General features: G+C 49.4%; 1 protein-coding gene across 1 annotated transcript in view; it reads left to right on the forward strand.

The window, feature by feature from the left end:
• ELP3 (elongator acetyltransferase complex subunit 3) overlaps positions 1 to 14468 on the forward strand; it is a 112684-nt gene extending 98216 nt beyond the window's left edge. The window contains exon 15 of the mRNA XM_082217649.1: positions 13240 to 14468. Coding sequence (XP_082073775.1) covers positions 13240 to 13316 — 77 coding nt within the window. The 3' untranslated portion in view covers positions 13317 to 14468. The remainder of the gene's footprint in view (positions 1 to 13239) is intronic.
• Positions 14469 to 15758: the final 1290 nt, after the last annotated feature.

Here is a 15758-nt window from a genome sequence, read left to right on the forward strand (position 1 = left end):
GCAGGAGACCCAAGTTTGGGAGACCCTGATATTCGCCATCTTGAGCCTCTTTGAAGTGGACTAAAGGTAAAGGGACCCCTGACCATTAGGTCCAGTCGTGGCTGACTCTGGGGTTGTGGCGCTCATCTCGCTTTATTGGCCGAGGGAGCCGGTGTACAGCTTCCGGGTCATGTGGCCAGCATGACTACGCTGCTTCTGGCGAACCAGAGCAGTGCACGGAAATGCCGTTTACCTTCCCGCCAGAGCGGTACCTATTTATCTGCTTGCACTTTGACGTGCTTTCGAACTGCTAGGTTGGCAGGAGCAGGGACCAAGCAATGGGAGCTCACCCCGTCGTGGGGATTTGAACCGTTGACCTTCTGATTGGCAAGCCCTAGGCTCTGTGCTTTAACCCACAGCGCCACCTGCGTCCCTTGAAGTGGACTAGAAATGCAATAAATAAAAGGCAAATAAATAGAAATAAACTCCCTCTGTAAGAAGGAAGAGCTAACAATGGAAACGTATGGTATGGATTTTGAAATGGCAAACAGTTTACGCTCGAATTTTCTACTTCATTAAAAGGGAGCTTAACGATCAGCAGCCTGACATTAATATTTGGGCGTCGGGGAGGCTGGGCGCTCTGCCCATCTGCAGGCTAATTCCATCTCACTTAGGCTTTTTGTTTTATTTTGGTGGGGGTGGGGGGCCTGCCATCAGCCCCGCTCCGGACGCATCCATTAGGTTTCCTTTTGTACCATTGGAAACAATCTCGGAGCCACCACAGAGCTCCAGATGGAGCGATTACATCTCATTGGTCTCCTAGAGAGACGGCAATATTTCATTAATGACTCCGCAGCCGCTCCGCCTCACCCCAGCTGCATCGGTTGGGTGGTGGGAGTTGCTGCTGCAGTAGGGAAAAAAGGAGGAGGAGGAGGGAGGCTAGAATCATAGAACTGTAGAGTTGGAAGGGACCCCGAGGGTCATCCAGTCCACCCCCTGCAACGCAGGAATCACAGCTAAAGCATCCATGACAGATGGCAATCCAAGCTCTGCTTATAAATGGCCTCGGCCCAGTATACCTGAAGGAGCGTCTCCACCTCCATCGTTCTGCCCGGACACTGAGGTCCAGCGCCAAGGGCCTTCTGGCGGTTCTCTTGCTGTGAGAAGCAAAACTACAGGGAACCAGGCAGAGAGCCTTCTTGGTAGTGGCGCCCGCCCTGTGGAACGCCCTCCTATCAGATGTCAAAGAGATAAACAACTACCTGACATTCAGAAGACATCTTAAGGGAAGTTCAGGGAAGTTTTTAATGTGTGACATCTTAGGGTATTTTTGGTCTTTGTGGAAGCCGCCCAGAGTGGCTGGGGAAACCCAGCCAGATGGGCGGGGTACAAATAATAAATTATTATTATTATTATTATTATTATTATTATTATTATTAAAAACCTCCAAGGAAGAAGAGCCCACAGCCTCCCAAAGGGAGACCGTTCCTTAGTCAAACAGCTCTTACTGTCTGAAAGTTTTTCCATATACAGTGGTACCTCTGGATGCGAACGGGATCCATTCCAAAGCCCCTTCACATCCAGAGAAGAATGCAACCCACATCTGCGCATGCGCGGGTCGCGATTCGCCAGTTCCGCGCATGTGTGTGATTTGGTTTTGGGTTTCCCCCCCAAAAAAAATTATTCATTTTATAACACAAATAAACAACACAAACAGAAAAACAAACAATACAAACAGATTCTTGTCTTATCCTTATTTTTTCTAAACATTGTTAGGTGGGCTTCCCCAAGTCCCTTCTATCTGATTTTCATTTTACCTCATCTTTAGCAGTTTACATATCATACAACAAACAATCTGTGAGGTGAGTGAGGCTGAGAGACTTCAGAGAAGTGTGACTGGCCCAAGGTCACCCAGCAGCTGCAGGTGGAGGAGCGGGGAAGCGAACCCGGTTCCCCAGATTACGAGTCCACCGCTCTTAACCACTACACCACGCTGGCTCTCGCCAAGGAGAAAACAAGCTTGCTCCATCTTCCATGCGACAGCCCTTCAGATATTTGAAGACGGCTCTCCTATTGCCTGTCTTCTCCAGACTAAACATACCCAACAACCTCAACCCCCTGTGATGCAAGATTCACAGCTGAAGAATCTCCGATGGGCCACCTTAAGCATTCACCTGCATGCAAATAACAGCGTCTGTTATGACCTCCCTTTTCTTTAGAATCTGAAATTGATTGAGTCCTTTTTAGCACTGAAATGATTGAGTGTGGCTTAATTTGAACCAAGGATGGCTTATTTCAGCTACAAATGGGAGGAGGAATGAAAGGAAATGTCAGATGTCGGTGGTGGTTGCTCGTGAGTAACCAGGCAGGACTCCGACCTGTCTTTTACAGGCTTTATTTTGGTGCAAAAACTATTTACAGTGCAGAACCATCAGTTCACGTCTGCCTCAATTGCTAGCAGAATCCAGGAGTGGTCGTTTCCGGGTCCAACATAAGAGCTTAGTCACCCCCAGCCTTTTCCTTCCTTCTTTGTCTTTTACTCCTCTGCGCAAGGTGGGCGACAGAAGAGGCGTGTTTCCCTCCTGGCTGGCTTGGCCAGGAGCAGAGCCGAGGCTCCCAGCACCATCCTCTAGCCCCTTCCCCTCCTTTACCCTAGAGGGGTGGCTTCCCCCACCCTCAGAGGGGCTCCCAGCAGACCCTCTGGTCCTTTCCCCGCTTCCCCACTGGAGGTGTGGCTTTCCCCACTGCAGGAAGAGGAACTGCTTCGCAAGATTTTCAGAACCTCCCTGTATCCCAGCGGCCCCTCTGCCTCCCTTCCCTTTTCTGATGGCAGCTCCCTGACCTTCACGCAGCACAGAGTTAAACTATGGAACTCCCTGCCGCAGGAGGCAGCGATGGCCACCAACTTGGAGACGTTTAAAAGAGGATTGGGCAAATTCATGGAGGAGGAGAGGGCTATTGATGGCTACTAGCCAGGACAGCTAGGCTCTGCCTCCACAGTCAGAGGCAGTGACGCGTCAGATTGCCAGTTACTGAAAACCACAGGAGGGGAGAGTGTCCTTTTGGTCAGATCCTGCTTCAGGTTTCCTCTTCATAGAATCATAGATCGATAGGAGTTTCATAGAAACTCCTATCGATGAGGCCCAGAATTGCCTCGGCACTGTTCCTGGCCAAGCCAGCCAGGAGGGAATTGCATTGGCTTTTTTAGCTGCCGCGTCACACTGTTGGCTCATGTCAAGTTTGTGGTCCACCAAGACTCCTAGATCCTTTTCACATGTACTGCTCTCAAGCCAGGTGTCCCCCATCTTGTATTTGTGCCTCTCATTTTTTTTGCCCAAGTGCAATACTTTACATTTCTCCCTGTTAAAATTCATCTTGTTTGTTTTGGCCCAGTTCTCTAATCTGTCAAGGTCGTTTTGAAGTGTGATCCTGTCCTCTGGGGTGTTAGCCACCCCTCCCAGTTTGGTGTCATCTGCAAATTTGATCAGGATGCCCTTGAGTCCATCATCCAAGTCGTTGATAAAGATGTTGAATAAGACCGGGCCCAAGACAGAACCCTGCGGCACCCCACTAGTGCCTCTTGGGGCATCTGGCTGGCCGCTATGAGAACAGGACGCTGGACCAGATCCACCCCTATTGACCTGACCCAGCAGGCTCTCCTTGCATTCTTAGGAATGCCTCTGAGCATGTTCCGATAGATTTTTTCTCATCGCTGAATAATGCAAACCCCGCACAAGCCCACATCCAGGGCAGCGGGAACAAGGAGAGACGCATCTCCTACGTACCTGATGCTGACGAAACAGAAGTACGTAGGCAAACCAGAGAGTAATCTGACTTCTGTAATGAAGCCTTTCCTGCTAAGAGGATTAGACAAGGTCGTGGAGGAGAAGGCGCTGTGCTCCCTCCCATGTCAGAGGCAGGATATTCCTGTGAATACAAGCCGCTGTGAATCGCATGCAGAGAGAGCGCTTGTCCTGCACTCAGTTTCCCTTCGGGACATCTGGTTTGACCACTGTTGAGAACCAGAGGTCAGCAAACTTTTTCAGCTGGGGGCCGGTCCACTGTCCCTCAGACCTTGTGGGGGGGGCGGACTATATTTTTTTGGGGAAATAAACAAATAACTATGCCCCACAAATTACCCAGAGATGCATTTTTAAATAAAAGGACACATTCTACTCATGTAAAAACACGCTGACTCCTAGACCAGACCACCCACGGGCCAGATTGAGAAGGTAATTGGGCAGGATCCGGCCCCCGGGCCTTATAATGATAATAAAATAAAAAAAATTATTTATACCCCGCCCTCCCCAGCCAAGGCCGGGCTCAGGGCAGCTAACAGCCGATATAAAAACAAATTGATTGAAATACAACTTAAAAACAGGATTAAAATACAACATTAAAACATTAGTTTGCCTACCCATGGTGGAAACAAGATGCTAGACTAGTTGGGCCCTTGGCCTGATCCAGCAGACACTTCTTACCTTCTCATCCACCAACCCTCAAACTAAACATGATTCATTCTTAAAAGAGAACGAGAGAGGCGTGTCTATTTTGGAATGATTAAGGATGTTAGAATCAGAGAATTCTAGGGTTGGAAGGTACACCAAAGGGCCATCCAGTCCAGCCCCCTGCAGTGCAGGAATCTCAGCTAAGGCACCCAGGACTGATGGCCAGCCAAAGCCTGTTTAAAAACCTCAAAGGAAGGAGAGTCCACAACCTCCTAAGGAAATCCGTTCCAGTGTCAAGTAGCTCTTACCCTCAGAAGGTTCTTCCTGATGTTGAGTCAGAATCGCCTTGAAGCCACGGGTTCGAGTCCTATCCTCCAGAGCAGGAGAAAGCAAACTTGCTCCGCCTTCCATGCGGCAGCCCTTTCAGTATGTTGTTGTTTAGTGGTGTCCGACTCTTTGTGACCCCCTGGACCAGAGCACGCCAGGCACTCCTATCTTCCACTGCCTCCCGCAGTTTGGTCAGACTCATGTTTGTGGCTTCGAGAACACTGTCCCACCATCTCGTCCTCTGTCGTCCCCTTCTCCTTGTGCCCTCCATCTTTCCCAACATCAGGGTCTTTTCAGGGAGTCTTCTCTTCTCAGGAGGTGGCCAAAGTCTTGGAGCCTCAGCTTCACAATCTGTCCTTCTGGTGAGCACTCAGGGCTGATTTCCTTCAGAATGGAGAGGTATAATTCAGTATACAGTGGTACCTCTGGTTGTGAACGGGATCCGTTCCAGAGGCCCGTTCGCAACATGAAACGCCCGCAACCTGACGCGCCGAATCTGCACAGGTGCACGGCACGATTTGGTGCTTGTGCACATTCGCGAGCTGCAAAATCCGGAAGTAACCCTTTCCGGCACTTCCGGGTCGCCGCGGGACACACCCTGAAAAAACGTAACATGAAGCAAACGTAACGAGGTATGACTGTAAGACCTTTATACCATTATACCATTCAGTATAATGGAAGATAAATAAACAGTTGGATTCTGGTAGTCAACCCTGCCTATTATTTAAAATCTCAGAGGGGCTGTGTGCTTAGACCTTGGGCAAACCATCTTCAGATGGTTGTGATTGTTCCACATAGTTCTCTGGGTAGACCCTGAGCTTCTCACTGTCAGTATCTCAGCTCACAGTCAGAGGTAAACTGGCCTCCCCCGGGCAATTGAGTGAGATACTTTGTTTACCTTCCGTCTGCTACTCCCGGCAGGCTAGGTCGTAAACCGGCGATTCTCCTCTTGAGACGTGAGGAGAACATACCCTCTGCTTCTCTCTCCTTGCATTCCCCCAGGGAGGGGAAATGAGACAGACAGGAGTCCTATTTACATGTTTTATTCCTGTCATTCAGCAGTACATAGAAAACGTGACTGCACCCTTCAGACTCCATCAGAAGAGTCACAACTCCACCCCTGTACTTCCAGCACAGGTCATATGACACTCTGAGCTAACATCCGGTGCTCAGTACAGAGAATAGACTTCCCCTTTTCTCCAATAGTACAGTTGCAAACCACAACATCCTGTTTTGCATTCCAGCCATCTGGAGCTGGCTTTTGCCTTGCTGCTTTTATCCAACACTCACTGCCTAACAACCCTAAACCTCTGCGGGGTTGTTAGGGTAAGATGAGTTGCTCATTGCTCACAGCACTTTGTATGCTGACATGATAGAGAATAAGTTCCCAGTGTGGTGGCTGCAGTGTGCATGTGCCGGTGGTAGTAGGCCTTGGACCTGTTCTGTCCTCTCCTGCGGGGTAAGAAAACACTCTGCAGTGATGGGGATATGGTAGGATTCCCCCTCGCAGAAGCCGAGGTCCCCGCATTGCAGAAGGTTGGACTAAATGATGCTTGGGATCTCTTTCGACTCCACAGTTCCATGATTCTATTAAAAGCATCCTCTTCCACATATTGAATGAGAATTCCACAGGAGTGGCAAGGATCCTAATTGCTAAAAACTGGAGGGGAAAGAAACTGTGCCAACAAAAAAGGAATGGCAAGATAAACTGTTAGAGTACAGTCATACCTCATGTTACGTTTGCTTCATGTTACGTTCTTTCAGGTTACATGGCAACCCGGTAGTACCGGAAAGGGTTACTTCCGGGTTTTGCCTCTCGCGCATGCACAGAAGTGCAAAATGGTGTCATGCGCAGAAGCAGTGAATTGCAACCCGTTCGTGCACAGACGCGCCACTGTGCACTCTTTTCATGTTGCAAACAGGCCTCCAGAACGGATCCTGTTCGCAACCAGAGGTACCACTGTATATTGAACTGGCTAGATTAACGGAGGCAATTAGAGATCACACTAAACAAGAGCTTCAAAAAGCATGGGGGAAATGCAGGGAATACTTTGCAAAACAGTCCCCTAAAATACATACCTGGACTTGTTTCGATTAATGTCTGCAGAAGACTTTGTTATAATTAGAAAAATCTTAATGATTATTCATAAAGGAAACAGTTTATAAGAAGTAAATAAGGAGGCCAGATACAGGATAAAGGAAGTCTTTTATTTGGTTGTTTGTATTGTTGTATGCTATGCTCACTTATGTTATGTTCATGTTTAATGAGGGTGGATTTGTGTATTGGGGGGGTTGTGTTATGTTGTAAATAAAATTCCGATAAAAATTATTTAGAGAGAGAGAGAATTGTGGCAGCAAAGGCGCACAACAGGGTAATAGGATGCCCTTTTCATTGACCGCCACTTCTTGCCTGATGCTCGAGTGTGCGTCACTCAGAGAGGCGAATATACCTAACTCTCAGCTAAGTCTGCATTTTGCTGAGCCGCAAGATTCTGAGACCTTGGATGAGCAGGGCATGAACACAACTCCAGGCAGGCGTAGCTTGAGCCTTCCCAGGAGCGACGGTTTGCTTGTAGGGTTTGCCGTCACCCAGCAGGGACCCAGTAATTTGGCGGCTGCACTTCCCAGAGGCAGCCTGACCGACGGGAGTGCAGTCCAGTGGTCAACATTGCAGTGCCCGTTCTCCTTCCTGCGTAAAAACCCCAGGGAATGGATTTCAGGGCATATGATACAACTTGGGAACCTGCAGCCTTTTCCTCTTCCAGAGCTACAATGCTCAGAGCTCCCTGGGGAAAGAGATGGATTGTTCAACATCTCTAGGAATTGTAGCTCTGGGAAGAGAATGGAGGGGGGCGGTATCTCCTAACAACTCTTAATGAACTACAGCTCCCCGATGAAATTGAGTGTTGGAAGATCCAGCATGGATAAAAGGAAGTACTTCACACAAGCCTGGCCAGGGTGTGTGGAGGTGCTGGGCTTCCCAGAAGAGAATACAGCCTGGCCCCCACCCTCAGCCTCGCTGGTGTGGTCCAAAGGAAAGCAGAGCAATACATTGGGCACCAGTTTGGTGGCAGGAGTTGTCAGAAAGAGGCATACAAGCTGCCGTCCAGCCGCCTTAAGGACTGCACTCCAGATTCGTGTAGGGTTTACTCCTTAGCAACAACAAACACGCAAAGCATTCTCAATAAACACGTGAGACGTAACCGGCTGTGTTCTTAGATAAATAAGGTATACTATTCATAGTATCAAATTGTAAATTTCAACGGAAGTAACTCATAAAATTCAACAAACAAACAAAGCACAAGATCCAATGGATCAGATCATTCTATCGCCAGTTCATGCATAAGGTCCATCCATGTAATGGTGTCTATTCCACCTGTCTGTTCATAAAGTCCAAACCATCCACATGAAAGGTTGTTAAAAAGGTAAAGGGACCCCTGACCATTAGGTCCAGTCGTGAACGACTCTGGAGTTGCAGCGCACATCTCGCTTTATTGGCCGAGGGAGCCGGCATACCGCTTCCGGGTCATGTGGCCAGCATGACTAAGCCGCTTCTGGCGAACCAGAGCAGCGCACGGAAATGCCGTTTACCTTCCTGCCGGAGCGGTACCTATTTATCTACTTGCACTTTGACATGCTTTCGAACTGCTAGGTGGGCAGGAGCAGGGACCGAGCAACAGGAGATTCGAACTGCGACCTTCTGTCGGCAAGTGATTCAGCAAAGGAAACACAGCCCAGAATAACTAAGGATTTAGTACAAGAATACTTGGCTAGTTTAGATGTATTCAAGTCTCCAGGGCCAGATGAACTGCATCCAAGAGTATTAAAAGAACTGGCAGATGTGATCTCAGAACCACTGGCAGTCATATTTGAGAATTCCTGGAGAACAGGCGAAGTCCCGGCAGACTGGAGGAGGGCAAATGTTGTCCCTATTTTCAAAAAGGGGAAAAGAGAGGACCCAAATAATTACCGCCCAGTCAGTCTGACATCAATACCAGGGAAGATTCTGGAGCAGATCATTAAGCAAACAGTCTGTGAGCACCTAGAAAGGAATGGTGTGATCACCAATAGTCAGCATGGATTTCTGAAAAATAAGTCATGTCAGACTAACCTGATCTCGTTTTTTGACAGAATTACAGGCCTGGTAGATGAAGGGAACGCAGTGGATATAGCCTACCTTGATTTCAGCAAGGCATTTGACAAGGTGCCCCATGATATTCTTGTAAAGAAGCTGGTAAAATGCGGTCTTGACTATGCTACCACTCAGTGGATTTTTAACTGACTGACTGACCGAACCCAAAGGGTGCTCATCAATGGTTCCTCTTCATCCTGGAGAAGAGTGACTAGTGGGGTGCCACAGGGTTCTGTCTTGGGCCCAGTCTTATTCAACATCTTTATCAACGACTTGGATGATGGACTCAAAGGCATCCTGATCAAATTTGCAGATGACACCAAACTGGGAGGGGTGGCTAACACCCCAGAGGACAGGATCACACTTCAAAACGACCTTGACAGATTAGAGAACTGGGCCAAAACAAACAAGATGAATTTTAACAGGGAGAAATGTAAAGTATTGCACTTGGGCAAAAAAAATGAGAGGCACAAATACAAGATGGGTGACACCTGGCTTGAGAGCAGTACATGTGAAAAGGATCTAGGAGTCTTGGTGGACCACAAACTTGACATGAGCCAACAGTGTGACGCGGCAGCTAAAAAAGCCAATGCAATTCTGGGCTGCATCAATAGTATAGCATGTAGATCAAGGGAAGTAATAGTGCCACTGTATTCTGCTCTGGTCAGACCTCACCTGGAGTACTGTGTCCAGTTCTGGGCACCACAATTCAAGAAGGACACTGACAAACTGGAACGTGTCCAGAGGAGGGCAACCAAAATGGTCAAAGGCCTGGAAACGATGCCTTATGAGGAACGGCTAAGGGAGCTGGGCATGTTTAGCCTGGAGAAGAGGAGGTTAAGGGGTGAGATGATAGCCATGTTCAAATATATAAAAGGATGTCACATAGAGGAGGGAGAAAGGTTGTTTTCTGCTGCTCCAGAGAAGCGGACACGGAGCAATGGATCCAAACTACAAGCAAGAAGATTCCACCTAAACATTAGGAAGAACTTCTTGACAGTAAGAGCTGTTCAACAGTGGAATTTGCTGCCAAGGAGTGTGGTGGAGTCTCCTCCTTTGGAGGTCTTTAAGCAGAGGCTTGACAACCATATGTCAGGAGTGCTCTGATGGTGTTTCCTGCTTGGCAGGGGGTTGGACTCGATGGCCCTTGTGGTCTCTTCCAACTCTATGATTCTATAAGTCCTAGGCTCTGTTGTTTAACTCACCGCGCCACCCGCGTCCCTTATAAAAGGTTGTTACAGTTCCACAAAATCCTTTGAACTTTACAAGTTACTTCTGTTGAAATTTACAATTTGATACTATGAATAATATATCTTCTTTATCTAAGAACACAGCCGGTTACATCTCATGTGTTTATTGGGTTTACTCCTTAGCCTTTCTCCTCCCAAATATATCCCTCAAGGCAGTGGGTACAGATTGTTTGTCAGGGTTTCCTCCTGAAGCCTTTCTCACTGCCGCAAGGCACTGGAAGCTTAGCCTTAGAGTTTTCTTTTCCCTAGATGGGCTCCATTTCCAGGTGGACAAGCCCCACCTGCCCCCCCTCATTTCCCTGTACAGTGCAGGCGCAGAAACCACCTTCTTGACAATTGGATCCACTCTCGGTCTCATCCGCTCAAGCTGCGAAGCCTGTTTTTGCACGCAGGTGAAGCCCCACTCACCATCGGCTGGTTTAGCCAGCCAGTCGAAGCCATAGGTAAACTATGGAACTATGATGGCCACCAATTTGGATGGCTTTAGAAGAGGATTAGACAGATTCACGGAGGAGGAGAGGGCTACGGGTGGCTGCTAGCCAGGATGAAAACCACAGGAGGGGAGAGTTGGTCATGAGGTTGAATCCTGCCTGCTGTGGGCCTTACCCTTCTAATGTTCTTAGAATTCTTTGGTGGGAATGCCATTTACTGTAATGGGTGTTGCGAATGCGGCCTAAGAAGGAGGAAGCTGAGAGTTCGTTGCCACGCCTTGGGCTTGGAAGATAGAAGTTTGGGGCTGGCTGAAGGTGGGCCAAGTTTGGCGAGGCAGCGACCTCTCTGCCCTGACCCATCGGCCTCCGCCGGGATAAAGCTCTCGAACAAACTTCCCGTGAGGGGTACTAGAAGCCTCTGTGCTGCTTTCAGCCCGGCAGGGGGGTGTGCAGCTGTTGTTTATCCTGTAATGGTTCTGCCTCTCCGCTGGACGCTAACGGAGAGCCGCTGTTCCTCGCAAGCGGGGCTTAGCCAAGATTTGAGCGCGGCAGGATCTGATTAAGGAGCAGAGGAGAGGAATAGGAGGGAGGGAAGGAGCCTTTGTGGGAGACAATTGTGTTTTGCAAATCCCCTTCCCACGCAAGGAGTGGGTGGGGGGAAAATTAATTGTGGCCTCCGAACGCAGAAGTGCTTCTGGAGTGGAGATAAAGGATGAGCTGTGTGGGCTCCGGAGAGGCCAGCCGGCGCTCAGGACTGCGACCGAGCCTCTTCAGTCCTCTGTAATGATCTGGGTTCCTTCCATAGATTTACCACTCCTTCGCTTTTGTTCAAAAAAACGAGAGGTGAATCCGGGTTCAAGTCTCTCCCTCTACCCCCGCCCCGTTCATTTCATTTCCCCTAGCCTCAGTGGAAGCCTGGAATGTGCATTCGGATGTTTTGCAGTTAAAAAAGAGGGCACCTTTTCTTGCAAACGGAAGGCGGGTGGGTGTTTTTGCATGTGGAAGCCTGAGCTGTGGTAGGGCGCGTTCTTCTAGGCATAGAAAGCCGCAGGTTCGGTTCCCAGTTTTAAAAGATCTCGGGTGGCAGGGCAGGGCAGATCTGGTGAGTGCTTCTGCCAGTCAGAGTAGAGTTGCATGCACTTGGCACTTTCCAGCTGCTTTGCACTACAACTCCCATCAGCCCCAGCCAGCACCGTTGTGGTCCGAAACAGCTGGAAGGCAGCAGGCTAAGGAAGACTGGAGTACCGTAGAATCGTTGCAAGGGACCCCATGAGTCATCTAATCCAACCCCCTGCTATGCAGTAGACATTACTAAGTTGGATTTGCATATTGGGAGCAGCAATGGAAGAGGTCAGATGAGCCAGATGACGTGTTGATTCCAAACTGGCTTATCTTCAGCTTGAGGAAATAATCTCAAGTAAGTTGGGATGGTCTCTATCAGGCATAAGAAACTCGGCCCTCCAGATGTTTTGGTACTACAGTTCCCATCATCCCTGACCACTGCTCTTGTTAGCTAGGGGTGATGGGAGTTGTAGTCCCAAATCATCTGGAGGGCCGAGTTTGCCTATGCCTGGTCTCTGTGGAGCATCTCTTGGGACACCCTCTATGCAAGTTGGGATACTGTCACAGAGCGTGCAGTTCAAAGTTGGAATGACCTCTTTATTGGCAAAAACACCATCTCCGCAGACTCAGCTAAGGGTCAGACCTAATGAGCACAGCAGCTCATTCCCTGTGGGTCTTACACCCTGAAATCAGTTGCCGAAACTGAATGTCCCCTCCTCCCCACAGCCGTCTAAGTCTCCTCTTCTCCAGGGCTTTTTCCAAGCAATTGGAGACTGTGCCTACATGAAGCCAACCCCTCCTCTGCCCTTTTCATGCCTCTTCTGGCACTGAGATATGGGTGCAAGGGAGCTTGTTGCGGCAGGAGGGGGAGACCCCTGTGACTCCCCGCCTGACTCATCTCTGCCTCTTAGTCTGCCTCCTCTCCTGCTTCTTCTTCTGCCTCTGATTCTGAACTTCTCTCTGCCACCGACTCTCCCAGCTCACTAAGCCCTGTTACTGTCGGAATCTGCGTTCGACCGAGCTGATAAATCTCATCCTTCTCCGGTCGAGTCCTTCGGAATCGCCCTCCAACGATAATTAACGACCTGAGCCTTTGATAAGGCTCCAGGCACATCCCCCATTCAGCAGAGAATCCAAGCAGCACGCGGAAGTGATGAGATTTATGGCTACATCACTATGCTTTATTTCTTACTACGCAGACAGAAAACACATCCTCTCTCTGTGAAAGGCAGAGAGCAACTGAACAACAAAGGAACAGGAAACCAGTACGTCACATCCGCCTCCCGTGAGACTTCCAACAGTATGGAATGTCTCTGGAATGTAAACAGAGTCTTGTGACTCTAAGCAAACAGTGGCAAACAGAAACTAACAGTTACCCTTCTGCTTCCGAGGTCTCCTTTCCCCAGTCTCCTCCCTCTTCTCCCTCTGACTCCTCATCACTGTCCCACCACCACTCCCCGGGCTCTGATCCTTCTTCCCTTAGTGGTTTCCCTACCAGCTCCTCCCACCATTCCTCCTTGTCCAACCAGTCCATGACGGATACCCTCTGTGGAGCGTCTTTTCTTGCACAGACGCCTCGCACTGACCCATTTCCCCACTTTTGCTTACAGGTGTGGGCACCAGGGACTACTACAGGAAGATCGGCTACGAACTGGATGGGCCCTACATGGTGAAAAGGCTGGACTGAGAGAGACGGGCGGAGCTGGGAGCATTCAAGGCCACGTCTTTGAACCTCGGTCCTCTCCAGGCAGAAGGGGAATGGCAACCTCCTACTGCAAAAGCCTAGTCTCTGGGAGTACAGCCGCCTGCAATTTGAAACCTGCCTTTTTGCACTCAGCGGTGTCCCATTTTACACCGGGACTGTCCCCCCCCCCCATTTCTAATGAACAATCACCCTTTTTAAAACGATTCTATGGTTTGTATTGGTTTTCATACATGAGCTCCTGCTTTTATCAGCAGGGGCCTTCAAGAGGAGTAGAACCTTGAGGCAGAGATCTTTTACCAACTTGCCTTGGGCTGAAGAGTGCGTACATTCGCCATTTCCCCCCCCCCCTCTGCCAGGGAGGACTTAAGAGGATAATTTTGCTTGCGTGCACCTTGCTCTCTTGAAGCTGTTTGCATCTGATTGGCTTTCAACCCTGCCTCTTGCCCAGAACTCCAGGTTGTGAGCAACCCTGACTCATCTGCCCTCTCTGCATTGTGGGAGCTTAAGACCCCCCCTCTGGGTTGTTGTTTTTCGAGGATTCTGCCCGGTTTTAGCAGTTTGGCTTTTTTTGTTTCAACACGCTTGTCAGTGGCACATCTTTGCCTCGCAAGGAGAGAAAGAGGCAGCAATTGTAACATGTGCTGCTTTCAGAATCCCACGGTGCAGAAAATATGCAAACAGTGCCAATGTCCGTCGTGGTGTCAATATCTGCAGCCTCTTCCATCAGAGGAGAGTCGGCATTATTTTACAAATGCCCCCCCCCTTCCTCAGGGGGCACGGACACCAAAGAGGAGGGGATCCTCGATCCAAATGCAATAGCCTCTCCTGGATGATGTAAGCTATATATTTTTTCATGTTTGCGAAAGAGCAGGACTGCTTCGTCCTCGTGCGCTTAGAGCAGAGGCAGGGCCCCCCCCCCCCGATTTTGTGGGGCTCAAACTCCCATCGATTACGGCTGGTGGGAGTTATAGTGCAGCAGGTCTTCCCCCCCCCCCGCGCGCCCTTGGGTCAACGCTAAGGTTCTCTGTGGTTTACATTCATAGACGCCACCAAAGATGGAGATCGGAGAGCCAGCTTGTGAAAGATCTGCAGCCTCTGCCACGCTCCTGCTAATAAATACCTAGGTGGTGTTTTTTTGCTGTTTGGCTGTGTCTTTACAAACTGGGAGTTGGGGATTTCATCTACAGGGGGAAGGATTTCACCCCAATCTCTGTGCACAAGGCAAAAACGGGTGTGCGTTCTCCTACTTTCGCTGGGGAGGGGGGCATTTCACAAGATGCTGCGTCTCTGTGTTAAAGGGCCTTTTGCAATCTTTGTTAAAGCTTCATGAACTAAGAAGAAGAAAAAGAAGAAGTTGTTTTATTTATAACCCGCCCTCCCCAGCCAAGACCGGGCTCAGGGTGGCTAACACCAGGTATAAAAACAATTGATTAAAATACAACTTAAAAACAAGATTAAAATACAACATTAAAATGCAGCCTCATTTCAGTAGAAACGCAAATCAAAAACTTTTTAGGGATGAAAACGTCAAATCTTCACCAAGGCCAACTATCCAGACTGGTCCTACGTGGGCCAGAAAAGCCAGGGAAGTCCCCAAATAGGAGTTCCATCACAGAAGGAGAAAGGAAAAAGGATAGGGGGGAGGGGATCAAGTTGATTCCAAGCCAAAGGCCAAGCGGAACAACTCTGCCTTACAGGCCCTGCGGAAAGAAATCAGATCCTGCAGGGCCCTGGTCTCATGAGACAGAGTGTTCCACCAGGCCGGGGCCAGTGTTGAAAAGGCTCTGCCTCTGGTTGAGGCTAATCTGACTTACTAAACGCTCGGGACCTCTAGGGTGTTGCTATTTATGGACCTTAAGGTCCTCCTCGGGGCATACCGGGAGAGGCAGTCCCGTAGCTACGAGAGTCCTAGGCCCTCCACTGAACTAACTCCACTGAAAGCACAGCTTGGTTGGAACCAAGGCATCTGGACAGGTGGGTGAGGAAGCCACAGGAGGGGAAGTTGCTGGAAGTCACAGGAGAGGAGAGATGCTGTTGTGCTCAGGTCCGGTGTCCTGGTTCCCCTCACGCATCTGGTTAGCCACTGTGAGAACAGCATGCTGGACGAGAGGGACCCTTGGCCTGACCTGGTGGAGTCATTTTATGTTCTCATGTCCAGCATCTGGCTTGCACGGAAAAATGTCCTGCTCCCGTTCTAGCTAGCAACACTAGAGAAAGCCTTATCTCTCTGTGCACGGGGCAGCGGGAGAGATCTTTCCAATTGGAGGGAGACAACGGGCAGCTCAAAGGTCTGATTTGATCCGAGTCAAACTTGAACTCGCACAATACTTGCTCTGTCGAAGTGCCTCGCAACTGAGCCCTGTTCTCGAAAGGGTCGTGGGGTGGATAATGCTTTTAGTGGCCGCCAGGCCCCTCCAATTATTG

Source organism: Podarcis vaucheri, assembly GCF_965113315.1.
Source record: "Podarcis vaucheri genome assembly, chromosome: 3".
NCBI classification, from domain to species: domain Eukaryota; kingdom Metazoa; phylum Chordata; class Lepidosauria; order Squamata; family Lacertidae; genus Podarcis; species Podarcis vaucheri.